General features: G+C 45.2%; 1 protein-coding gene across 1 annotated transcript in view; it reads right to left on the reverse strand.

Moving 5' to 3' along the window:
• Nucleotides 1-26,662, reverse strand: part of RPIA (ribose 5-phosphate isomerase A) — a 31,372-nt gene extending 4,710 nt beyond the window's left edge. The window contains exons 1-8 of the mRNA XM_070405842.1: nt 26,354-26,662; nt 20,459-20,519; nt 18,960-19,015; nt 13,646-13,705; nt 7,506-7,570; nt 6,213-6,281; nt 5,382-5,523; nt 2,791-2,890 (exon numbers count right to left, since the gene is read on the reverse strand). Of these exons, the coding sequence (XP_070261943.1) occupies nt 2,791-2,890; nt 5,382-5,523; nt 6,213-6,281; nt 7,506-7,570; nt 13,646-13,705; nt 18,960-19,015; nt 20,459-20,519; nt 26,354-26,635 (835 nt within the window). The 5' untranslated portion in view covers nt 26,636-26,662. The remainder of the gene's footprint in view (nt 1-2,790; nt 2,891-5,381; nt 5,524-6,212; nt 6,282-7,505; nt 7,571-13,645; nt 13,706-18,959; nt 19,016-20,458; nt 20,520-26,353) is intronic.
• Nucleotides 26,663-27,096: the final 434 nt, after the last annotated feature.

The following is a 27,096-nucleotide window of genomic DNA, read 5'->3' on the forward strand; positions in this document are numbered from 1 at the left end:
GCCCTAGCTTGTTTGGCTCAGTGGACAGAGCTTCAGCCTGAGGAATGAAGGGTCCTGGGTTCAATTCCAGGGCACATACCTTGGTTGCAGGCTCAATCCCAGGCCCTGTTTAGGGTGCTCGTGGGAGGCAACCAATCAATGTATTCACATCAATGTTTCTCTCTCTCTCCATCTCTCCCCCTCCCTTCCACTCTCTCTAAAAATCAATGGAAAAATATCCTCGAATGAGGATTAACCAAAAAACATTTTTAAAAATAAAGACACACCCAATAAAATCAGTTATTTTCAATGAAAAGCCACCAGGTAGAGAATAAATCTGCTGAAACACAAAGGTCGCTGGTACTGAACTATGCCAACATAACTGGAGACTCACAAAGATAAGCCAAGTGGGCCACTCAAGACCCATCCTTTTCAAATTTCTGTAATACAAGGTGACCCAAGAGAAAGTCAAACCAGGTTCAGAAAATGTTTCAAAAAAAGAGCAGAGATGAATGGCAACAGTCTAAGGTCTCATCTGAGAGCAACCTCTCCTCAGGTATGAAGGGCAGAGGTGGCTCAGGATGGACATGGGGAAAGAACCCCAGTAGCTCTGACCCTTCTATAGAGCCTGTCTTCTCTGAGTATAACCCAATGGAACATCCAAGGGGATGCATGGTTCAGCTATCCTCTAAGTGACCTAATGAAATCACATGGGACAAGGTAGGAGACAGGAACAGAAAGGGAAACTTGCCCTGCTTCTCCTACCTTGATCTTGGTCCAGCAGCAAGTATTACAATGGGCCAAATTGGGAAGAGGAAAAAAAACAACAAATCACACAGATGATCCTGGTCGCAATGTACTAAATAATTTCCTATCTTTTTTTCGTTTTCTTCACTTTAAGTTCTTAAAATTTTAACCATCTCTAGGCTGTGACTTGCACTTGAGGTGAAGAGCAAAGTATGGAAGAAATTGCCTCACAAAGGACATCTCAATGCCTCAATAAGCCAACAAAGGTCTGAGCAGGAGCAGCAGAGCTACACAGTGGGACTGGGAGACCTTCTTGCAGCGGAGCAGTGCTGACAGTGGCGAGCTGTTTCCTACTTGCCCCCTGGGCTGCCTGTACTATCATCAAGGCAAATCCTCTCATTATACTAACAATGACCTCTATATCTTATCTTCCTCCTGCTTCTTGGCTCTTTAGTGCTTCCATTAAAAACATAACACTGAGAGAATAAGCCTAATTCAACTCATTTTTTTTATTTTAAAAAATCTGGTAAAAAATACTCAATGGAAGCCTAAAATAGTGAACTAAAGGGTGGAAGAATTAGCTCTTTATTACATGGCATATACTCACACCATTTTCAATCCCAAATACCACAGATAACTTACAATTTAGCATTAATTAATGGTGAAGATAGTATCTTTTCTTTTATTCATTAAACACCACCTTGTGTTTTAACTCAATCCTCCCAACAATCCTGTGAGGTAGGTATTCGAATGAGCCTTTTACAGAGGAAGGGACAGTAACTAACCGCACTGGGGCCATGCTGACAGAGCAGGGCTGGGTCAGGGCCTGTGCTCTGGTAGTCTGTTCCAAGATCTACTTAGCCACTATCATCTGCTAAATTGACCTTCTCTGCCACATTAGCCAGTTCTGGGCCTAGAACAGGGGTGGGCAAACTTTTTGACTCGAGGACCACAATGGGTTCTTAAACTGGACCGGAGGGCCGGAACAAAAGCATGGATGGAGTGTTTGTGTGAACTAATATAAATTCAAAGTAAACATCATTACATAAAAGGGTACGGTTTTTTTTTGTTTTGTTTTTTAGTTTTATTCATTTCAAACGGGCCGTAGTTTGCCCACGGCTGGCCTAGAATATTCCATGTCATGGAGTACTGGCAGCCAGAATCTTAGTCTCTGAATATGTAAAACTACTATTTTTCAGCTCTCCCTCCTCCTTTTAATCCCCTTCTATGAGCCCTTAATAGCTCCTCCAATACACACTCATAACTCACCTCTACACTGCCCACCCAGCCTTACCCAGGGCCCCAGACCCATTGTTTTTCACTGCTCCAAATGTTCATGTCACACAGCCCCTCTGTGACCTGGCTCTCAAAGAAATAAGGACTAAAAGTTCAGGCCTAGAGGCCACCTGGGACTCCCATTTTGGTGCCGTGGCCTTTGGACACATCCTTTAACCTTCTCCAATCTGAGTCCACTCTATAACTATGCAATGAAAGTGGGAGTTAGAAGAGACACCTGTAAACAGTTCAGGGTCCAAATTACACTATGCTGAAGCATAGCTCAAAAACTACCTCTATTCATGGAACTTCCCCACACTCCCCAAAAGACACAACCTTGTACACTCTAGACCAGGGGTGGGCAAACTTTTTGACTCGAGGGCCACAATGGGTTCTTAAACTGGACTGGAGGGCTGGAACAAAAGCATGGATGGAGTGTTTGTGTGAACTAATATAAATTCAAAGTAAACATCATTACATAAAAGGGTACGGTCTTTTTTTTTTTTAGCTTTATTCATTTCAAACGGGCCGGAGTTTGCCCACGGCTGCTCTAGACTCTAGGTATTCCTCTAGCAGAATTTAGCACATGCCATCTTATTTGCAGGTATGACTCTATACATCCACAAAGTTTTCCTCTGCTTTATTCCATATTCTGTAGATGGGAGTATTCCTGTAACATGTGGCACAATATCTTGCCTGTGGTTTGTATTAATGAATGTGAGTGAATGGAGTCCTTTTCCCCTGCTGCTTAAGCAAAGGTCTTGGGAGGGTGGCCACCACGCATATTACCTGGGGTCATTTTGATAGCTGTGTTCACTTCACTCCATTTGTGCACCCGGTCAAACTTCCAGTCCAAGATAAAATTTCCATTATCCGTCACCACGGGACCCTAGGAAATAATTTTCCACATTTTCCAAGGATGAAGATAAAGGTAGGTAGAGAGGGGCAGGAAAGTGGAAGCAATAACCAAAAACACTTATCCTAACTAATCCACTCCAAGCAGTACTCCCGCCTCATGCTTTCCAGAAGGAAGTGCTGTGAAGCGGTACTAAGCAAAAGCTCTGGGGTCAGGACTTGAGTATAGACCTCAGAGGAGCCACTGACTCCTATGAACCTCAGATTCTTCAACTGCAGAAAAGGAGCATTTCATACTTCATAAGGCTGCTTAGGTATAAACCACATGAGTAAGAATTTACCACAGTGAATGCTCAGAGAGAGTTCAATACTTCTTAGCTACCAACGTGGCATGATATTCTCAGAGCTTCCCATTAAGTACCAGCAATAATGTAAAAGGAGACAATGTTATTTCACAATTCAATTAGGCAGCCCCATCAAAAAGAAGCAGAGATGGGTTCTGAGGTCAAATAGATAGAGGTAGTTTCAGTTAATCCAGAATTCCTCAACAGGTTTGGGCACAAGAAAATGTTTAGTGCCACAAATGCTGACAGAGCACTACAAAGACAAAGAAACTAGGACTCCCCTGCAGACTGGAGGAGAAGGGGCGGGTGCTCAGTTAAGAGGTCCATAAAGGCAAGATGCTGAAGCTCTTGTCTGGAATAACCCCAGCTATGAAGGAGAACCTCCAACAATCTCTTCCTGGCCTTTCAGCTAGAAAGGGAGCCAGAGTCAGAGCTCTATGCAACCACTATGATTAGGACAATGATTTTTAAAAGTCACAAAAACACCAGGAAGAAAACACATCAAAATAAAAATGGCCCAGCCAGCATGGCTCAGTGGTTGAGCATCAACCTATGAACCAGGAGGTCATGGTTCGATTTCGGTCAGGGAACATGCCCAGGTTGCAGGCTCGATCCCCATGGGGAGCATGCAGGAGGCAGCCCATCAATGATTCTCTCTCATCATTGATGTTTCTATCTCCCCCTCTCTCTTTCTCTCCCCATCTCCTTTCCTCTCTGAAATCAATAAAAATAGATTTAAAAAAATAAAAATGTACCAAGGAAGATTTACAAATAATCTTTCTTTTCTATATCTTATAAGCTTTTTATATACAGTGGAGCATCAGTTCTCAAACTTCATTCATTCCAGAAGGCTGTTGGAGAAGTGATTTGTTCAAAAACTGAATCATTTTTTTCCCATTAGAAATAATGTAAATTGCATTCATTCCAGACCCCTAAATTATTCCGTTTTAACCTTTCTTATATACAGTACATGTACTATTATATAATGTACTACTTAATCTGATATAATGTACTACTTAATCTATAAACAAACACTTGTTTTCTTAAATTTACTGAACCACCCTACTAGCCTTAAATGAATCACTTTCAGCGCTGGTTCTACAGGTGTCTTTCAGGAAGTCAGTATGTGGCATCTTCACTTTTTCACATTTTTGCCTCCAAAATGCTGTCACTGATGCTTTCGTTTATCCAAATCAACAATTTTTCTACCTCTTCAATTGCTTGTGATCATTGTTTTGTGAGCACTTTCACAGCCTTAGCAACAAGAGCACTATTGATGGCCTCTTTACCATACGCTTTAAAATTGTGCTAATTGTCCATTTTGTCAGTAACAAAAGCAAAAAATATACACAGCAATTTCTTGAGATGTTAACAAGGCGAGCTTTATTGTGAAAATGACCCATACTGGCACATTCTCTCCTCTGTTTATGGCCTGAGAGACACTTTTTTCATGCTGATATAGCAGCATAAAAGGGTTGTCAGGTTGAAAACTGAAGTTTTGTTACAACTTGGTCAAGTGCTGAATTGTTTGAGAAGGGAGCCGTTTGAGAACAGAAGTTTGACTGTATGTTTTTAACTATAATTAGTTTTTAGGCTATTACTTTTGCTTTTTTGTTTATTTATGGGTAAGAAAAACAAGTTCAGTGTAACCCACCTTAAAAGCTGAAGGATTAAGTATCTAGAATCTATTCCTAAGGAGGGGTCCACATCCCCTAAGAAATTCTACTTCTTGTCAAATTTTGTCACAGAATGAGAAAAGAGGAAAAAAGAAAATTATACCACGAACCCTGAAAAACTTTATGCCCCAGGGGCTTCCCCAAAGCCCAGTTTAGCAGATGTTAATCAGGGTGGTCCTGGGTTCAGGTACAAAGGTCAGATCACCTGAGGAGCATCAGCCCTAACTCGAGACAGAGAGAATCGTTTCCCCACGTGTACGGAAGATACACACTGCATTAAGTCTCATCCACAAGAGTCTGAAAGTAGGAACTAATAAAGAAGCACTCTACAAAAAAAGAAACCAATTTAAAGTAAATAAAGGCTTGCTGCCCAGACAGGCCCAGAGGACCTAATGAAACAGAAAGAGTACACTGAGAACCTGGGGACACAAGGACTTTCCCATCACTGATGCAGACACAATACTGAGACTCTGGACTGTCCTCAAGAAACCTCACCGCCACTTACTGCCTTGTTGACGGCCATTCGAAGCTCAACCACACCCCCGAACTTCTGAGTGACAGCTCGGCTCACTGGGACATAAGCCATGGGGATGACCTCGATGGGGATTCCCTTGTGCCACTGATCCCCAAGGTTCTTTGAATCTTTCCTGGAAATAGAGTCAAAAACTACAATAAATATAAATAAGCTCAATGGTACAGATAACACCAAATTCAGGAATGGTGTTAATTTATATGGTGAAATGGCACAAGAGGCAAACAGGGATAATACACAGAGGTTTTAAAAGCATCTGAAGTAAAGATAACAAAAATGTTGAATTTAATTATGACTAGCTTTGTGTGGTATACAGGTGTTTATTATTTATGTTCTTCCCACAACTATACTTCACAAGTAAATACTTAATAAAAAAATAACAGCCTCAGCACAAGTCCTCTCCCAGACTCCTTGAAAGAGAACCTGAGAGACGGGTCAGACTGTCCACAACAGGAGTCACACGTGATCCCGGAGGAAACAGAGTGTGCTGAGTCACTGCCCGTGGGCAGTGCTTGCCCAGCTTCCTCTGAGGCTGCCTGGGAGGATCACATGAGTGACATATGAGGACATGCTCTGTTGACAAGTGAGGCAAGCTGCTCCTCCTTCCAAAGGACACTTAAAGAGCAATGTCTCCCTTCAGCATGAAAGCAGATTGTAACACTCCTCGACACTGCCTAAGTCCCAGGCACGAGTCTCAAAGTCAGACAGTCCCTCTAGGTCTCTAGTTCCTCCTCTGTAAAATACAGATGAGGCCCAAGTCTGACTACCTCCTTGGTGGACAATTCAGAACACTAAACACTATACCTGAAGTCAGCAATGACGATGAAGCGACTGGCATAGCCCGCCACAATCTTCTCCTGGGTCAGGCAGCCCCTGGGAATGGGAAGAAGAAAGTAAACACAGGGCTAAGACAAAAACTTGATTTGAGAACTAGTCAGATACAGAAAATCCAAATTCACTCAATTCTGGTACTTAAAGAGAGCCTCACTTTTTAATTGTTAAAGGACATGACCCATCCTGCTAGGCAATGAATTGAATTGTGTTCTACCCAAATTCTAAAGTTGAAGCTCTAATTGGCAGTGTGACTGTATTTGGAGATGGGGCCTCTAAGAAAGTAATTATGATTAAATGAGATCATATGGGTGCGGCCCTGGTTCGGTAAGATGAAAGTTTTATGACCAGAGAGTTTACTTACTCTCTCCCCTCACCATGTGAAGACACAGTGAAAGGCAGCCACCTTCAATTAAAGAGCCTTCAGAACTAAGAAATTTCTGTTGTTGCAGCCACCCAGGCTATGGTGTTTTGTTACGGCAGCCAAAGCTAAGACACACTCTTTCCCCCACATGGACTATAGGAAACCTTAGCTTGTGTCTGGGAGAAACCCAGAAATGGGACAATGGTTCCCAGTTAGACCAGGCCAAATGCCATCTAAGATGCATATGTGAGGAAGTCCCAAGCTTAGGGAAATGTCATCTGAGCATGGGGAGGGGTCTATAGCTTGAGAAGTAAGGTAAGTTTGGAACAATCTGACTTATAGGCTATTTGACAGTCAGGGTGATGAAGCAGAGAGAGCACAATGAGCTTTTAAACAAATTTTGTGTCATTTCAAGAATCTACTTGATTATAAGAACCAGCAGAACAGGAAATTCTGCAACTCACCCTTCCCTAACCCTCAAATCACCACTTAAACACGTGATGTTTTCTAAGTGAATGAATACATACATCACTAAGTACTCAGAGGTAAGAGCAGCTTTAAAGCAATGATCACACACTGGTGCCCACAGACCTAGTAATCTAGCCCCAGCAACATGCTTGTTTAGCTCGCATAATTTTAAAGCTTGAAATCACAGAAGAACGTGGACACGGAAAACCTATTAGGATGAATAATCTCACTGAATAGGCCCAGGTTCCTAGTCACCAAATTCTGCAACTAATAACCAGAAATGCCAATTCGGCTCTCCAGCCATAGCTCTTGGCATCCTAGCAGAAAGACAAACTCAGGTACATCACAGTGGCAATTTGCTTCTTCTGAAATCCATTTTGCTTTGCTAAGAACTGGCAGACACTCCTTAGCAAGAAAGTTGCCACAATACTCACCCACCACCCTTGATGAGATTGAGATCAGCATCTACTTCATCAGCACCATCAATGGCGAGGTCAATCTGTGTTGGAGAAGGAAAGATAGAAAAGCCACTATGCCTTTGAAGGCTCTGTATCAAGCTTGAACATGCAATAGCTTATCAGACCCTCAGCAGCCTGTCCGACTAGCAAGGCACAGTTATCTGCTTTTAACCAATCAAGACCCTAAGGCTCTGAGAGGTTAAACTGTTCTCCTAGAGCAGCGGTTCTCAACCTGTGGGTCGCAACCCCTTTGGCGGTCGAACGAACCATCCTGCACATCAGATATTTACATTACGATTCATAACAGTAGCAACATTACAGTTATGAAGTAGCAACGAAAATAATTTTATGGTTGGGTCACAACATGAGGAACTGTATTTAAAGGGCCAGAAGGTTGAGAACCACTGTCCTAGAGTCACCAAGAAACAAGCATGGGACCTGGGGACCCCTCGGTCCAGCTCTTACACATTCTCTTTTCTCACTGAAGGGCTTCTCCGTGGACAAGCTGGAATTATGGGGATCATGCAACCTCAATATGGGTGACATCACACCCAAGTATAGAAACATATATACATGTATCTGTGGTATTGAAATGTCATGGAGAAAGGGAGGAGATCAGAAAAAAGAGGCTGAGAAATACTGACACAGAAGTCTCCATACTAGTGTGGCAAACACAGGCCATTTCGAGTGGACTAAGAAGACCCATAAAGAGTTATAAAGCTGACACACAGTTGCTGTGATCCAGAATTGGAAATTATCTGAGGTGCTCCATGGTCTGGCCAAACTGCCCATCTGGGCTTGCCCACTCTTTCATTAGAAAGCTCCACTACTAGCCCCAAATGTGGTCAAAGGGCAAATTAATTCATTCACCTTTCAAAATTGAGAATCAAGGAAGCTATTTATTTATATTTCCCATCACTCCTGGTACTCTGCATGGACAATGTGAGAGTTTCGAGTATGGTTTTTTAAAATGGCAATAGAAAACCTCAGGTGCAGATTCAGTTCAAGCTGCAGTTGGAAGATGCTTGGTGCAGCTGCTGGGGCACAGGAGGAAGGCCCACAAAGCTTCAGGCATGCACCCTTGCTGCCGTCTCTTACTGATGTGCCCTTTATCCTAAGTCACGGACTGTGTTGCTCCTCCCTAACCCTGCATAGCCCCTGGGCTGGACTTTGCCTGGACAACTGACTCTCCAGGGTCTGGAAGGTGGCAACCCTTTCAGTTGGGATAGCAGGCCCATATTCAAGCTAAACTACTCTCCTAACAGTATTCAACAGCTGATTCCACCTATGCCAGCTCTGCCCACAGATTTCTCCCAATGCGCCCTTGCATGGTTCTTGCTAAGCCCTCTGAAGCCGGTGTGCACCATGACAACTAGATTACTAGACCATCACCAAGCCCCAACCACCAGCCTGGTTTTGGACTGTTTTAACCCTGTCTGACTCCTCTAATGCAGCCTTGTCCTCTCTCCCTTCCCCCACTACATCAGTGCATTCCACCTCTCAGTCCTAATCACCCCAGCCAGACTGGGCACTGTCCACATACACCCATGTGCCTGCCCAGAATTGCTCCTGCAGTGCCCATCTATCCCTCTAGAGAATGTTCTGTCCAGCTCTTGTCACCTAGCCTTCACAGCTCCACTCATCTTTACCTCTTCCCACAAAGCCCTTCTAAGTAGCATCACTCTAGAGCAGCGGTTCTCAAACTGTGGGTCACGACCCCTTTGGCGGTCAAATGACCCTTTCATAGGGGTCGCCTAAGACTGTCCTGCATATCAGATATTTACATTACGAGAGAAACCAAGATGGCGGCATAGGTAAACACCTGAAATTGCTGCCTTGCACAACCACTTCAAAACTATAACTAAAAGACAAAATGGACATCATCCAGAACCACAGGAAGGCTGGCTGAGTGGAAAGTCTACAACTAGAAGGAAAGAGAAAAGCACACTGAGACTCAGAGGAGGTGCGGAAGTAAAGTGCAGAGGTACGGAGGCACACCTGGAAAGGGCTGGAAACTGAGGACGCGGTTGTCTTTTTCAATCGGGAGGGAGACACAAGCTCCCGAAGGCCCTGACTCCAGTTCCGGGCAAGTTTCTGGGGACCCAGATTCATACGGGGAGAAACTGGACTATCTGGCAGTGGGCGGACCTCGAGGGCAGCTTTCTCTCAGAGGTGCTTGCAGCGATTACCACAGGACACTGAGACGCGTGGCCTCTTAGGGTAGGACTTGAGAATCAGCCATAGCTGTTTGCTCCACCCTGTTGATTCCCTGAGACCATGCCCCACCCAAGCTGTGTCAGAGGCTTTTGCATATGAATGACCTGGCTCTTTGCAATCTATAATTACCTAACAAACTGCAGCTGGGTCAGAGAGACGCAGAACATCCAAAAGAAGGCCCAATGCCCCACAGCAGCTTGCACTGCTTCACAGCTGGGCCTCATCTGGCCACCTCCAAATCCCAAACAAAGAAGAGGAATCTGCAGATCTCTCAGTAGCTCCTGCTGGGTAGCCTCAGGCAGAGGCTAAATTAGCACCTCCTTAGAGATCCAAGAGCCAGTGTACCCAGTGGTCAGAGTGGGACCATCCAGATTACAACTCCTCAGATCCATAAGGGACAGACTCAGGGGGCAGACTCAGTGAGCACCAAAGCCCCACTGAAGCAAGTCTTGGCCCAGAAGGGTGTCTTCAACACAGAAGTTCTCCCACTGCAGACACAGCTGATTCTCACAGCCAATTGGCCTGGAGTCAATTCCTCCCAGTGATACCAACAACAATCAAGGCTTAACTACAACAAGATTGTGCACAAAGCCCACAAAGGGGTGCACCAAGAGTGTCCATCTTAGGTAACTGGGGAGGCTGAGCCACTGGGCCCTATAAGACACCTAGCACAGAAAGCCACTCTATCAACACAGGGAAGCAGCCAAAATGTGGAGACAAAGAAACAGGTCACAAATAACAGAAATGTAGGAAAGCAAACTACTGGATATAGAGTTCAAAACCACGGTTATAAGGTTTTTCAAAAATTTTCTAGAAACCGCCAATAAATTTAGTAAGACCCACAATAAGTCTAGTGAGACCCTCAAGGATATGAAAAAGGACCAACTAGAAATTAAGCATACACTGACTGAAATAAAGAATATTATACAGCGATCCAACAGCAGATTAGAGAATCACAAGAATCAAGTCAAAGATTTGAAGTATGAAGAAGTAAAAAACACCCAACCGGAAAAACAAAAAGAAAAAGGAATCCAAAATATGAAGATAGTGTAAGGAGCCTCTGGGACACCTTTAAGCGTACCAACATCCGAATTATGGGGGTGCCAGAAGAAGAGAGAGAGCAAGATATTGAAAACCTATTTGAAGAAATAATGACAGAAATATTCCCTACCTGATGAAAGAAATAGACTCAGAAGTCCTGGAAGCACAGAGAACCCCAAACAAAAGGAATCCAAAGAGGACCACACCAAGACACATCATAATTAAAATGCCAAAACCAAAGACAAAGAGAGAATCTTAAAAGCAGCAAGAGAAAAACAGTCAGTTACCTACAAGGGGAGTACCCATATGATTGTCAGCTGATTTCTCAACAGAAACTATGCAGGCCAGAAGGGAATGGCAAGAAATATTCAAAGTGATGAATGCCAAGAACCTACAACCAAGATTACTTTATCCAGCAAAGCTATCATTCAGAATTGAAGGTCAGATAAAGAGCTTCACAGATAAGAAAAAGCTAAAGGAGTTCATTACCACCAAACTAGTATTATATGAAATGCTGAAAGGTATTCTTTAAGAAGAGGAAGAAGAAGAAAAAGGTAAAGATAAAAATTATGAACAACAAATACATATCTATCAACAAGTGAATCTAAAAATCAAGTGAATAAAAAATCTGATGAACAGAATAAACTGGTGAATATAATAGAATCAGGGGCATAGAAAGGGAGTGGACTGAATTCTCGGGGGGAAAGGGTTGTGGGGGGTGCAGGACAAAAATCATACACCTATGGAAGAGGACAGTGGGGGGGGCTAAGGGCAGAGGGGTGGGGTGGGAACCGGGTGGAGGGGAGCTATGGGGGGGAAAAAAGAGGAACAACTATAATAATCTGAACAGTAAAGATTTAAAAAAAAAAAAAAAGAAAGAAAGAAAGTGGGAGGTGGGAATGTCAGAGTTCAGTGTAGGAGGAATGTCAGTGTCAGATTTGACCAGCCTTTGCAAGCTTTGACGATGGAGAAAGGAAGGGGCCAGAAGGCAAAGAATGTGAGATGCTTCTAGAACCAGAAAAGGCACGGGAGTCCATTCTGTCCCCAGCCTCCAAAAGGAATGAACACCTGCAAACTCCTTGGCTTTAGCTCAGTAAAACTCAGTTGATTTCTGACCTCCAGAACTGTAAAATAGCAAGTTTGTATTAATTTGTTAAACATATTTGTTACTGATGCAGGTCCCTGGCAATGAGCACGACAAGGGAGCCCAGCCGGTGTGGCCCAGTGGTTGAGCATCAACCCATACACCAGGAGGTTGCCGATTCATTTCCTGGTCAAGTTCCAGGCTTGATCCTCAGAGGGGGGTGTGCAGGAGGCAACCAATTGATGTTTTTATCTCTCTCCCTCTCCCTTGCTCTCTCTGAAAATAAAAATATACATATAAAAAAACAAAAAACAGCCCTAACCGGTTTGGCTCAGCAGATAGAGCATTGGCCTGCGGACTCAAGGGTTCCAGGTTTGATTCCGGTCCAGGGTATGTACCTTGGTTGCGGGCACATCCCCAGTGGGGAGTTTGCAGGAGGCAGCTGATCGGTGTTTCTCTCTCATCGATGTTTCTAGCTCTCTATCCCTCTCCCTTCCTCTCTGTAAAAAATTAATACAATATATTGGGGAAAAAAAACAGTACCCCCTTTGCAGGTTTAGAAATAATTTGAATAAACCCCCCAATGATGTTTGCATGTGACTGTCATTTAGTATGTGGTGTGCTATCATTTCCTCATACTCTGTCTTGATCCAGGCCTAATTGCATAGCAGTTATATTCAATCTTGTATTCAGCCTGTGTGTCTCCTTTCTCTAAATGGGCCATAAAGTCCTTTAAGTAAAAAAAAAAAAAAAAAAAAGATGCCCTAACTGGTTTGGCTCAGTGGATAGAGCATCGGCCTGCGGACTCAAGGGTCCCAGGTTCGATTCTGGTCAAGGGCATGTACCTTGGTTTCGGGCACATCCCCAGTGGGGGGTGTGCAGGAGGCAGCTGATCGATGTTTCTCTCTCATCGATGTTTCTAACTCTCTATCCATTCTCCCTTCCTCTCTGTAAAAAATCAATAAAATATATTAAATTAAAAAGATATTTACATTACGATTCATAACAGTAGCAACATTACAGTTATGAAGTAGCAACGAAAATAATTTTATGGTTGGATCACAACATGAGGAACTGTATTTAAAGGGCCAGAAGGTTGAGAACCACTGCTCTAGAGCTAGAGGCACATGATTCATACTGAGGCTCTGCTACTTACAAAAAGTATGGCCTTGGACAAGAGGCTTGCCCTCTCTGGGCCTTTTTCATAGCTTTGGAAAAGGTGGGTACATAATGGTACCCACCCTCAAGACTACTGGAGATTAAATAACTGACCACTGGTATAGCACTAAGCAAAGTATCTGGTATTCAGTAAGGGCTCAGTAACTGCTAACTATGAGCATGCAACTCACCTTCTCAACTTCTGCCTCCTGATTGCCTAGGTGTGTCTTTAAAACTCACTGTAACCCATTTCCACATGAGCATGGCACCTCAGACAATCACTTCTCTTCTCCACGTGGTGGTAAGCCCCGTGGGCTGGCTCACTATCATACATCTGTCCAAGGACTGAAAGAAGAAGCCCTGGGTGCAGCCAGGACTCATCTAACCCTCTTCATCACACTCAAACTGAGCTCTCACAGTTAAACCAAAGGGAATGTACTGGAAACCAAACATAGCTCTGCTTGTGACCTCAGCCAGGATTAATACTCAAGGTCTCCAGAGAAAAGCTGGTATGATGAACTGATCTCTCTGCTACACACGGCAGATACCCTGAGCCCATAGACAAGCAACAGCCACAAAAAAAGGAGACAGTAAGACAGAGCAGCCCATCTCTTACCTCTGGGTGTCGGTCCAGGTCACTGAGTGTTAAGCCATACTGCAGGATGAGCTGTCGGGCCTGCGGAGGACAGGGAAAAGCACCCATGAGCACGTGGCAAGGATTTGCAGAATTCTGTTGGATTTCAGTGTTGAATACTGAGTCCTGACTGAGGCTCCCTCCCAAATCAAATCCAAACCTGGCTCACCAGGAGATAGGAGATCTAGATCCATGAAAGGCAAAGCTAAGCTACTTAATCCTAGAGCTAGAAGGAGGCAACCCAGCACTGAGCCTCAATCCAGTGCCAGCCCACAGCTCTTTTTCAGTGGCCTGCTATTGAAGACAATGCCTCCTAAAGCAATGGAGTATTTTTAAAAACTTCCTAAAATAAGAACCAAATCTATAAAAATATTAGAAAAAAATGCTTTAAACTCTAACAGTGGTGTGGCTCAGTGGTTGAACATCAACCTATGAACCAGGAGGTCAGGGTTCGATTCCCAGTCAGGACACATCACTGGGTTGCTGGCTCAATCCCCAGTAAGGGGCATGCAGGAGGCAACTGACCAGTGATTCTCATCATTGGCGTTTCTCTCTCTTCCTCTCCCTTCCTCTCTGAAATCAATAAAAATATGTTTATAAATAAATAAAATAAAAATGAAAATCCAACAATGTGGAAAAAAGACTGAAGATGACTAAGAATTGATTATGAAGTGATTCCCAAGCTGTACTATTGAGTAAAAATAAGCAAAGAACGTATCCTTGGAGGAGTACATAAAGGTAGGACTTCTGGAATGGCTAAGTGATGAGTTCGGCAAATTGAAAGGCCAGCCTGGGAGAGATTCAGGATGTTTGTGGGAAATATCAGCACCACTGACTTTATAGACATGACTATGGTTAACCTTTAAGAGGCTGACCAAGCGAAGAGTAGTACTGGCCGCCACCACACGGCCCTGAGCGGGACTCACAGCTGGAATAACTGCACATGAACTTCGACCAACCAAGTCCAGGAGGTCTCAAGTTCACGTCATTGCTCACAACCTGCAAACGAACCAAAGGATGGAAAGTTTCTTTCAAAGGCATGCCTTGAAAATATTTTCTGCTTAAAGTGAAAAGCACCTGAGCTTAAGAATCAGGTCTAGGGTCTAATCTTAAATAAACCAGCTACATAAGCCCTGGCAAATTTTCTCATCTATAAAAAGATGGGGATGGATGAAATGACCAACATAAATCTTCACATCCAAAATTTAAGAATAAACTACAAAGACCCTGGAATTTGCAATATGTGGACTTCATTTGGATCCTGGTTCAAACTGTAAAAAATATTTTTAAGGATAAGACAAGAGGGGAATTTTGAACCCTGGATTTATATTTGATGCTATTAAAGATTACTGTTACATTTCAAAGTATTGTTGAGATGTTTAAAAGTCTTCCTAGTTTTCAGACAGACATAATGAAATATATACAATGAATTGACACTATGACTGGGATGTTTCAAAATAATCAAGGTGTAGCAGAATGGGGTACAGATGAAAACAGGCCATGAACTGCTAATTGTTCAAACTGAGTAATGGGTACATGGAAATTCATTATATTGTTCTTTAGCCTTTCTGAAATTTTCCATAATAAAAGGCTAATATAAAATACTGACTGAAAAAAATGAAATTAAAAAAATATATATGATTTTTTTAAAAATATATTTTTTATTTCAGAAAGGAAGGGAAAGGGAGAGAGAGATGGAAACATCAATGATGAGAGAGAATCATTGATCGGCTGCCGCCGGCATGTCCCTCACTGGGAATCGAGCCCGCAACCCAGGCATGTGCTCTTGACTGGAATCGAACCCGGGACCCTTCAGTCCGCAGGCTAACGCTCTATCCACTACACCAAACCAGCTAGGGTGATTTTTATTCTAATTACAGAGAAACATATAATGATGGGAGAAAACAATAATAAAAATGGCATTGCTTAATTATTTCCAAATACCTAGATTTCTCCAAAGTAGTACTGGAGAAATCCCCTAGTTCCAGAACTCGAGACTATAAACACATTGGGAATACCTAGAAGGCAGCCTCCAAGATGACCCCCAATTACCCCCTCTTGGTATTCAAGCCGTTGGATAACTCCTGCCCACAATGTCCCAGGGCTGGTCTGTGTGACCAATGCCACACAGCAGGGGAGATGGCATGACACTGCTGAGGCAAGTTTATACAGAGTTACACAGTGGGGTAGGCAAAGGGGGCTAGGGGTGTGACATGCTCAAGCCTCCTCTTCTCCTTCCCTCTCTTATAACACACTCTGGGAAACCAACTGCTATGTCCTTAAGACACTGAGACAGCCCTGGGCACAGGCCTTCTACCCAACAGCCTATGGAGAACTGAGGCCTGCAAACCCCCATGTGACTGAGCCTGGAAGCAGATCCTTCAACCATGTTGTCTTGAGATGACTGCAACCCTGACCAACAACTCGACTGCAACCTCACGACAGATCTGAAGCCAGAACCATCCAGATTCCACCCAACCAAACCATCTAGATTCCTGACTTTTGAAAACTACAAAATAATAAATGTTAGTTGCTTGAACTACTAAGTTTGGGGGTAATTTGTACCATAGCAACAAGTACTTACTACAGATAGTTAGAAAAACGACAAGAACTGCATATAGTTCAGGTAATAGTTTATCATGCAAATAAAAGTGTGATGTACTATGATTTCCTATTAATTTTATATACTTTAGAAACAGTCCCAAACTGTATTCAAATATATTTCATGAAAAATGGATGCAAGAAAAATGTTCTATCAAAATCCCTAGGGGAAAAGTCCCGTGTAAATATATCATTTATTTAACTTTTCTTAAGTTCAAAGCACCACTTGACTGTGGTACTATTTGATGAAGATGTCCCGTCTGTCCATCTAGGCTGCAGCCGAGTAGGAAAGAACACATTTCAAACACCTTGTTACCCTACAGCAGTTAGCGCCACATTGAGCCACAGCTGAGTAAATAACTGATCCTTTTGAGCTCAATCCAAGAGGAGGCATTTAGTGTAAGCCCAGGAAGGTCACACAGTGGTAAGTTAAGGACAGACCGAGGACCAGGATTTCTGTCTCCTGCTTCCTGACCTGCGTAGGAACTAGGAATGGGTTAGAAGAGAAGGGAAGTGGAGAGAATGGTAGAAGAAAAAAAGGAGGACAATCCTGCTTATAAATGGATGAAGTTACCTTACAAAATAATATGCTACTAATAATGTATAAACAGTAGCAACTTAAAAGGAGTCTTCGTGCTCTTGGCATTCCTCCTGTGCCTAAAATGCCCTGCCCTCTCCCAGACTCCAACCCTCATGTCCAATTCAAAGACCGGCCTTTCTAGGAAGCCTTCCCCAGCCCCTTGGCAAAAAGTGGGCTCTCTCCTGCTTCTAAAAGACACATATCTCTACTTCTTCTCTACTATATATTTGTGACAAATGACACACATAAATTCACCCAACAAACACTTGTAGAGTGCCGAAGAGCCAGGTACAACACTAGGACTCTGGAGACAGTGAATAACACCTTGCATGCATACACAGGAAGCCTCATATTCCTGATAAAAATATATACACCCTCAATAATCACTATGTTCAACTGACTCTGCTTCCTCACCACCCCTGCACCAGTCCAGAGTCCAGCACAAGAGGGCCGGGAGGTAAGTGCTATCTATGTTGTGTAGCTGGGAGGCCTGCGGCTAACGCCCCTGCCCCACACCCACTCTTATTTCCCCAGATAATAAGCAATACATGAGCATAGGATCTGTACTTTTTGTAAACAGTGTGCACCCCATTCACATATGGAAGACCCTTACTACAACCTCAGATCCTCTGGGCTAGGAGCCTCTGAGCTTGTTCCCATCAGCAAATCCTCCAACCCTCCCTTCTCCCATCTCAACTGGAGGCCCATGCAAGTACCCTGCACACAGAGAGAAGTCATGCTCACAAATGGTCTGAGTGTTAGGGATGGAACTGTGCTCCCCCAAAGAAAGGTATGTTACATTCTAGCCACCCATACCTCAGAGTGTACCTTATTTGGAGAGAGGGTTCTTACGTTAGGAGCAAAAATAGAATACTGGGGACTAATTATGGTTATAGGAAATATTAATCATACTCTATTAACCATGATTGCCTTGTTCTGGTTAAAGAAAGGACATTTTAAAGTGGCTATGGCTGGAGGTTGTACACCTCCAGGACCTGGGAGTCAACCTTGGAATGCTGTCCATTCTCATTCAAGAACTGCCTACTATCATGGAAAGATTGACAACCTTGCCGACCTTGGCAACCTTGCAGTTTGCCGACCACAGCTCTAGGGTGAGTATCGGGGACCTCGCTTGCTGCCTGGACTAGGGGTTCCTGGGGCTGAGGCCTGGAATCTTATTTGCAGCGCTGCCAGGAATTTTCCTGTTCAGAGTCCCAGCCGCAGCCTCAGCAACCCCGTCTCACCTGAGACATAAGTTGAATCAAGCGTTTTTATAGGAGGAATCAAGCATTTCGTATGACACGAGAAGCACTTGCTGCCTCTCATCTGGGCTTCCTTGCAAGGAAGCATGTACTGTGTATTGCAGTACTGTGTATTGCATGGGAGGCATTTTACTGCCTCTTGTCTGGGCGAGCCTGATCAGCTTGGGTGGCAAGGGACCTCCAGTGTCCTTGCCTGGTCTCCAAGCTCTTAGTCTGATCCACTCTGGGACAAGAGACATTGCTCTGCTTCGGTCAGTTTTAAACGCAGGGCATTTGTCTGCCTTTCATACCATGTCCCCCCTTTTTGACAAAGTTGATGAACATACCTCACACATCACAGGACAGGGACAGTAGAAAGCCTAAGGCAGTAAGTACTAACTATGGAAGAGTTTCTCTGGCTGGACAGACAAGGACCATGGTGTGAAGTTCTTGACTGTTGGTTGTGCACAGCTATAAATATTGTACATAGAGTGTCTCTGTTGATTTTTGTTTTGTGTCTCTTTGTTGTTTGGTTTACTTTGTTTAAAGATGGGGCACAGGAATTAACAAATTAGACACAGCTGAGGAGACAATTATCAACAAGGAAAGGTGGCCTGGAGAACAGTGTCTTGTGTACATTCATGTTGTTCCTTTTGTGTCTTCTGCTCTTCGGTCAGCACCTCCACAAAGGTTGGCACAGCTTGGTAGAGAGCAAGCTACATAACCACACACATGATTTCAGTAAACACACTCTCCTGCTCCCGGCCCTCTCACAGGGAACTACCCTGGTGCACACCCCACAGCCAAACCTCCATGTGCTCAGGGACCCGGAAGATTCGGCAGCCACTCAGATGCAGAATGAAAGCAGGCCCACCTGGAAGGACGTGGGAACACAGACGAGGTTCAGGTTCTCCTGCTTCACTCTTTCAGCTGCGGAGAGAGAAACCATGTCAGTGGGTCTTCACTCTCTCACTTCACTTTTCTTGTCTTGGACACATTCGCTCAAATCCAACAGAAAAGGAAAGTCTGCCTTTCATACCATGTCCCCCCCTTTTTGACAAAGTTGATGAACATACCTCACACATCACAAGATGGGGACAGTAGAAAGCCTAAGGCAGTGAGTACTAACTATGGAAGAGCAACGCCAGTGTCTGCTATTATGTGCCTGGCAATAGTCAAGGAACTGTGTACCTGGGAACTCTTTTAATCCTAAAGGTCAGTTATAACCCAAAGGAAAGGTACAATTATTACCTCCATTTTACAGAAGAGGAGACTGGCACAGAGAGGAAGAGTATCTGGGTAGTTACACAGCTAACAAGTGGCAGAACTGGAATATGACCCCTGGCAGTCTAGCTTCAGTCTTAAATACTTCCCTATACTGCCTTTTACAGGGAAAAGCTAGAGGTCAATTTTCACATTTAATACAAAATATAATGTCATTTGTAGACCCCAGAGGGTTGTTAGACTGGGCTTATTCATGCATTCAGGGATTGTGCCCTTCAGGAAAACTTGACTTTTTAAAAAAGGTATTAAGAAAAACACTGTCTTGTTAAAGCTTAAGTTTTTTTCATCAATGGGTTGCATCTTGTGAGGTTTAGATGTCACTATTACGAAACCCACAGTTAATCCTTGAACTTAAAATCCTCCACACACTCAGTGCTAAGGCACGAGGATGTACAACGTTACAGCCCCTGTTCGGCCCATGAGGCAGCTTCCAGAAGCCAACACACCAGCACCACAGCCACTCCTTACAGACAGAGCGGTGCTGGACTCTGCCTCCTGAGCACTTTGCCCCTGGAACTACAAGATGCCAGCACTCTAGCAAGCCTCTTCTCTGGGTTTGTTCTTACAAACAAAAGCAGGGCAGTAAAACCTGTGGAGCAGCCACGGGGCTGGGAATTCCTGCTCCTTCCTAAGCACAGACACCCTAATCAGAAAAAGCCAGCACCTGCGGGAACCAGGCCGCAACTGCAGGCACCTCCCATTCACTTCAGAGTCAAGCCTGCACTGACCTTAATTTGTTTCCCTGAGATTGTCTGAGGGTCAGAGAGCTTGCCTCAGGGTCCCTGAGACCAAACACACACACACACACACACACAATGAGGATAAAATTCTTTTGAGACTTCACTCTAAGTCTGCTCCTCCCCTCCAGCTGTGTAAACAAAGCTAAGGCAACCCCCAAACATGGCTGAAGAGACCCAAGAATCTCTCTCTCAGGGAAAAGCAGGAACACACAGCTGACAGACAAGCAGCTCCACAGTGCTGGAGCCATACCCAGCAGGTGTTTTCTATGCCCCAATCCTGCCCCCAGCTTCTACCACCCCACATCATCCATACCCGATAAAACATACAGGAAACAGCCCAAGGACATACCTATTCGCTGTACAGCATGGACAATTGTAGAACCACTTCCAATTCCCAGCACTTGGTTATTCTGACAAAAAAAGGAAAGAAAAAAACCAAAACTTACTAATACCATCTTTTATTCCCTCTCCAGCTTGCTTCCTAGAGCAATAAAATTATTATGAACATTAATAATAATGTTCCAATGAGAGTACAAGACAAGTACTGTGCCCATTTTATAGAAACACTAGAGGCCCGGTGCACAAAAATTTGTGCACTGGCAGGGGGTGGGGGGTGCGTCCCTCAGCCCAGCCTGTGCCCTCTCGCAGTCTGGGACCCCTCGGGGGATGACCACTTGCCAGCAGGGAGCAGGCCTAAACTGCAGTCGGACATCCTTAGCGCTGCTGAGGAGGCGGGAGAGGCTCCCACCACCACCGCTGTACTGGCAGCCATCAGCCTGGCTTGTGGCTGAGCAGAGCTCCCCCTGTGGGAACGCTGTGACCACCAGAGGGCAGCTCCTGCATTGAGCGTCTGCCCCCTGGTGGTCAGTGTGTGTCATAGTGACCAGTCATTCCCAGTCTTTCTGCTGTTAGGGTCAGTTTGCATATTACCCTTTTACTATATAGGATAGAGGTCTGGTGCATGGGTGGGGGCTGGCTGGTTTGCCCAGAAGGGTGATCCGGATCAGGGTGGGGGTTCCGCTTGGGTGCCTGGCCAGCCTGGGTGAGGGGATGATGGCTGTTTTCAGCTGGTCGCACCCCCTTCAGGGTGGGGGTCCCCACTGGGGTGCCTGGCCAGTCTGGGTGAGGGGCTGAGGGCTGTTTTCAGGCTGGTGGGTGACTGAAGCTCCCAACCTCTCCTTTTTTTATTTATTTATTTTTTATTCTGGGATTTATTTACTTTCTATGGCTGTCACTGAAGCTGAGAGCCGGCTCCAGCTCTGAGGCCCGGCTCCAGCTTGAGGCCTCTGCTGCTGAAAGCAGGTATCTGGGGTTTGTTTAGCTTCTATAATTGAAACATAGTTGCTTTCGGAGCTGTTGCTTTCAGGCTCAGAGCCGGGTCGCGGCAGGCGGGGAACCTTGGCTTCCTCCATCACTGGAGCAAGCAAGCCTCCTGTTCGCTTCAGCTGTGTAGCTGCCGGCCGCCATCTTGGTTGGCAGTTAATTTGCATATCACCCTGATTAGCCAATGGGAAGCGTATCGGAGGTATGGTTAATTACCCTATTTGTCTTTTATTAGATAGGATACCCACTGAATATCAAAACTGGTCTTTCTTTATTACAGTGCCCAGGGGCAGTTTATCAGCACAGCCCTCCTCCTTTCATCTCTGACATTGACACCACCATCTCCTCCTGATGAAAGATATACTGAGCAAGTTTACAAATGTCAAGAGTTGATTTGAGCAAAAATTGATTCAAATTGGGCAGCATCCAATCTAGCAGAGAGGAGCTCCACGGAACTGTACAAAATGAAAGGCTTTCAGACTTCCCTCTAAGGCAGCGGTTCTCAACCTGTGGGTCAAGACCCCTTTGGGGGTCGAATGACCCTTTCACAGGGGTCGCCTAAGACCATCGAAAAACACATATATAATTACATACTGTTTTTGTGATTAATCACTATGCTTTAATTATGTTCAAAATGTAACAATGAAATTGTGGGTCACCACAACATGAGGACCTGTATTAAAGGATTGCGGCATTAGGAAGGTTGAGAACCACTGCTCTAAGGGATAGCAGTTTCTATCCGGCTGATTGACTGGATTAAGATTCCATTTCTGGGAGAGCCAAAACTGTCATTAAGTCTTGGTTTGGTGACGTGAGGCTTGGCATATGTGACTCCATTTTGGGCCTGTTGTCTAATAGTTAACCCTCCCTACATCCTGTCAGACAAAAGGCTTGGCTCACTTTCAACGTACAGCAACTTAAGTTGTCCTAATAGTGGTCAGCAGATGATCGAGCACTGAAAGATCCCTGACCAACCCCTGGGCCAGCTCTAAGCATTAATAAGTCAAGGTTTCTGGCTTCAGTGCCTTTTCATAAAAGCTTAACATCTAGAAAGCAGGGGACTAACTACAGATACCTTACTTTGGTAGCAACACAAGGAACCAGAGGGACATATCCAGCCCACAATCTAGAGCTCCCCCAGAGTTGACAGAAGAGCAAATTGTATCAGCTTCTGTCCAGGTGATGCAAGCCTGACTCAGAGAATCTGCAAAGCATGGCTTAATTAGGAACATGAGAAAAAGTCTTCCTCTGCAATAGGAAGGCCTTGTAAAGATGTAGAGCATTTCCTGAATGCAATGGACAAGAAACAGACATCACACTTCTGAGCCTGCCGTCTTAACAAAGGGGAAGGTGCCTAGGAGCAGGGGCAGAGCTGGGGCCCAGCCGAGGACAGTTAAACCACAAACAGCACAAGGTCAGGGCCCAAACACTCAGGAACTAATATGGAGCTCAGTTCTTCAGCAACTTCCTGGGGGCAATCTCCTGCCAGTCTAAGGCAAAATGGCTCAATTGTATTTCAGGTCCACACCTAGAAAAGCAGCAAAACTAGACAAGTGACACTACAGCTGACCTCAGGACCAGCAGCATTGAATGATGACCCCCTACCCTGGCACCAACCAATCAATCAGTGGAGACTCCTCCTTGGGGTTCTTGGGTTCTCCACGAGAAATGGAGAGAATACCCCACAGACATTTCCAGACAGATTTTATCAAGCTTATGCTCGAGCTCAAAGGAGGCAGCACAGAGGAAAGGAACAGGCTCAGGGGCTGGCTCTGCTTGGCTACTTTTATAAGCTAGAGACAAACTGGGGGCTTTTTTTGAAAAAGGCCGGCTTGCAGAATTTTCTATTCCAGGCTTGGGTGACTTCCCACCAGGGGTGGCTATAATCCCAGAAACTGGCAGATCTGAGTTCAGGGTGGCTATCTCCAAGTTCTCCATCCATCCAGATGTGGAGATGGTTACCACATTGGAACACCAAGAGAACACCAATGGACTACAAATTTGACCTACACCCCAGAGATTCAATCCACCAATAATTCCACAACCTCCATATTTATGTCCACACTTCACACAATTCATTGAACATTTACTAGGAAGGCCCCGCTGTACCAACACTGCATGAAGATAAGAAGCATAACCTTTTCAGGACTGGGAGACACAAACACAGAGATGACCAGAACATAAGACACCTGCATAAGGCACCTAAGAGATATAAAGTGCTACAAAATCAAAGACAATATGCCCTCCCATTATGAGGCTAAGAAAAAACGGAAAGGAAGAAATAGCCTTTGCAGCAAATCCTGAAGGACGCACATGATTTTAACATAAAGGCAGAGTGCGGGAAGCCACTGCTTGCCAATACTGTCATGAGAGTGCACCAAGGAACACAGAAGGCCAATGGACCTTGGGCTTTAGCAGGGCTGACGCTAAGCACCTTGTTCGCTAAGCACTGATTGTGCTAAGCACCAATCGTTCGTGTTGAGATAGTGGTGGTTCAAGGCAATTTCCTAACCTGATAATCCTTTTACTGTTTACCAAACTTCACCTTTGATATGCCTGTATGAATTGCTAAAGGGCAAATGGGTATTCAAGTAAATAAAAGGCGAACCAGGCCAGAAGTCAGTGTGTCTCTTCAAGAAAGAGGTTCCACCTGGCCCCCAAGGCCTTGTAAATTCATATTTCTTGTATAGTATTTTCATTTGTGTGCCGGCCCCTCCTTCAGATCCTGAACCCCGCCTCGAAGGTTGCAGCAGCAGAGGACAAGAAAGAGCATTCTAAGTCAAGGGTAACGAAGTTAAAACATACCCTATATGCCAGTATTCTGACTTTTCCAATATTCTGGTACATGGGGGGAAGAAAGCATAGAAGTAAGCAAGATGGTGGAATTGAGGACAAGGACCAGTCTCTTGTCTATGGATCCTTCCCACCTGGCTGAGTACCTAGCTTACAATAGATTCTCCAGGTGTGCCACATGGAGGTCAGGATGAAGCCCCATGAGGGCTACTGTGACAAGAGCAGTTGAGAGCTTCAGAAGATAATGCTGGGAGGCTGATAGAGGGGAGAAGATAAGGGCAACCACTATCATCTGGCCCTGGACAGAGCCTAAATGGGGCTGGTAGGTCAAAGGAAAAGGTCAGTTCTAAGAACATTCCAAAGATGGATAGGACTTAGCATATAACCTACCCTGATAATCTTACACCTGTGAGCAAAGGAATCCAAGTCACAAAATGCTAGAGGACAACATGGCCTTAGATGGAGTAAAGGATACCCCCTGGAGAGAGCAATTAAGTATATGACAATTAAGTACATGGATATGCGCAATAAATGTGCATTTGAATTAGTTATCCCACTTGCAAAGTATCCAGGACCAGACTCTTCTCCTCCCACCTCTAACCACACTTCTGGTAACCACACCAACTGTCTGACACTGCTGGGCACTCAATAAATACCTGGTAAACAAAGGAAAGAATAAATCACCATTAAACAGCAGAAAATACAAAATTCAAGTAGTGTTGGCATCTCAGGAAAGAATGCTGGTAGGAAAGTGCCACTGACATTGGGTGAGGTGTCCCCAAAAGTCCAGTGGAGATCTCCACAGGATTACCTTGCAACTTTTGGAATAATATAGCTGGAATCTAGTGTTTGGGGGCTTTAGCCTGGGGTGAGGGCTTACAAATTTTATTTAAGCAAATACATAATTATAAAACAAAGGTCAGGAAGACATGCGCCACCAAATACTAATGCAAACAGATTAACAGGAAAACTAAGATAGGGGGCTTTTCTAACTGTATCAATTTCGTTTTATTTACCTGTCCATTAGCTATTCACTTTATCCAGGCATTTTGAAATCTCAGCTTATTGTCCCAATTTTGCAGCTGAGACACTGAATCCCAAAAGTAGAGCCAAAGTACACATTTTACATTAACTCTGTTTATTCCCACAGAAAATCCTATTGCTAACCAGACTTGTAACAAGTGACACCAGGACAAGGCAGCTGTGGACCTGGTGGAAAGGTACCACCTAACAGGAGTCACTAGGTTCTGGAGGATCCCTGACCATCCTTCTATGGAACATGCTGAGCCAGCTTATTGCACTGGCCCCTCCCGTTAAACAGGCTGTGTGCGGATCAAACATCATCTGTCTATGCAAAATAACTTGGTAAGCTAACATATTCTCAGGCACTAGCATTAGAAGATGATACCATTTTTTAAGTAGAAAAGACAAAAAGCCAGTAAAGTCTAAGAAACTCCACCTAAGGACAAAGATACTCCACTTGGCTACCCAAATATTAGTATTAAGATAATTAACTTGATAGGCAACAACAAATCCACTCGGGTCAAAAGACCACTAACAGCAAGAATCATACCCGCTTAACAAACAAGTGGGGCCAGGACCTCACCACTAACAGCTGAACCCCTCGGAACAGCATCCTCCAGGCTTCGAGTGTCCCCCTGCCCTGTCGAAGGGGCGTTTAACGCTCAGGTCTTCCCCTCCGATTCCATCTCCCCTGCCCTCTGGCGAGTACACTCAGGGGCGGGCGCGCCTAGCTAAAACCTGCTTGGAGTCAAATGTCAAGGCAATTTTCAAGCCAGTTCTCCACCGGCTTGGGAAGTGAAGAGAAGACCTCTCAGCAGCCCAGAACTCGTCAGTTCCCCTTTGTTGGAAAGGAAACCAGAGGGCAAGTAAGTCTCTTCCGGCCCCACTCAACATCAGACACCACCCAGGCTCCGCTTTGCAAACCTGTTGTCGGGCCACACAAAGAGTCTTTGGGAAGCTCGCCCCCAGCAGACCCCACATCAAAACGGCCTTTAAGGGGCAGGGAAGTAACCCTCTCCCCGCTCACGCAGCCCACGCCCTTCCAGGAACAAGGGCGCTCCAGCGGAGCCCACCAGGAGCCCAGCCCGCGGCCCGAGGTGCTCACCCTCACGTGATTCTCCACCGCCGCGTGGCCCGCAAGCTTCTTGGCCTCCTCGGCCTTGGACATCGTGGAGGGGGCTGGGAAGGCACTATTGGCTTCCCTGACGTTGGGGCTGGTATGGCCCGCGACGCCGGTCCCGGAACGAGCGCACACTGGCGGCTGCACGTGGGAGCCCGGCACACCCCACCTGTTCCCGCCTCCTCCAGAGGCCGCGCCCCCGGCCCGTCCGGGCAGCGGGGCCAGGACCCGCCCGTAGAGGGTGCTGAAGGGCCCAGGGCGCTGCATCCCGATGCTTAGCTCCAGCCTCAGCCACGGTCCCGCCCCAGGTTCTTCCGGAAGTCTAGTCGTCACGCACACGAACGGCACCCGCGCGGAGCTTCCTGGGAAATGTAGTTCTGTGGCTTTTGAAGTCCCGAGCCGCGCCTGAGCCTGGACTACCAGCCCCACAATGCTCCTCCAAGGGCACGCAAATCCCGGCTACCAGTTTAGGCGCATTGGCCAGTGTGGCGGGAATAGTTGGGAGAATCGTAGAGGATTTTGTGTCTTCTTGTGTTTCTGAGGAGGGGGTGTTCCGCCTAACCTGTTGTTTTTCCCAGCAGTGACAGCGTGGCCGTGGACGAGACCTTAGGGCTGGGAGTCGCTCATATGGAGATATCCGCTTGGAAGTGACTTCTCTAGCCTCAGTCCCAAGAGAAACGCACACGGGACCCCCGCGCCCATTGAATCTCCCTAGACCTGCGAACGCC

This window comes from Myotis yumanensis, unplaced genomic scaffold (genome assembly GCF_028538775.1).
Source record: "Myotis yumanensis isolate MYYU_CA2020_CCGP unplaced genomic scaffold, mMyoYum1.0.hap1 SCAF_2, whole genome shotgun sequence".
Classification (NCBI taxonomy): domain Eukaryota; kingdom Metazoa; phylum Chordata; class Mammalia; order Chiroptera; family Vespertilionidae; genus Myotis; species Myotis yumanensis.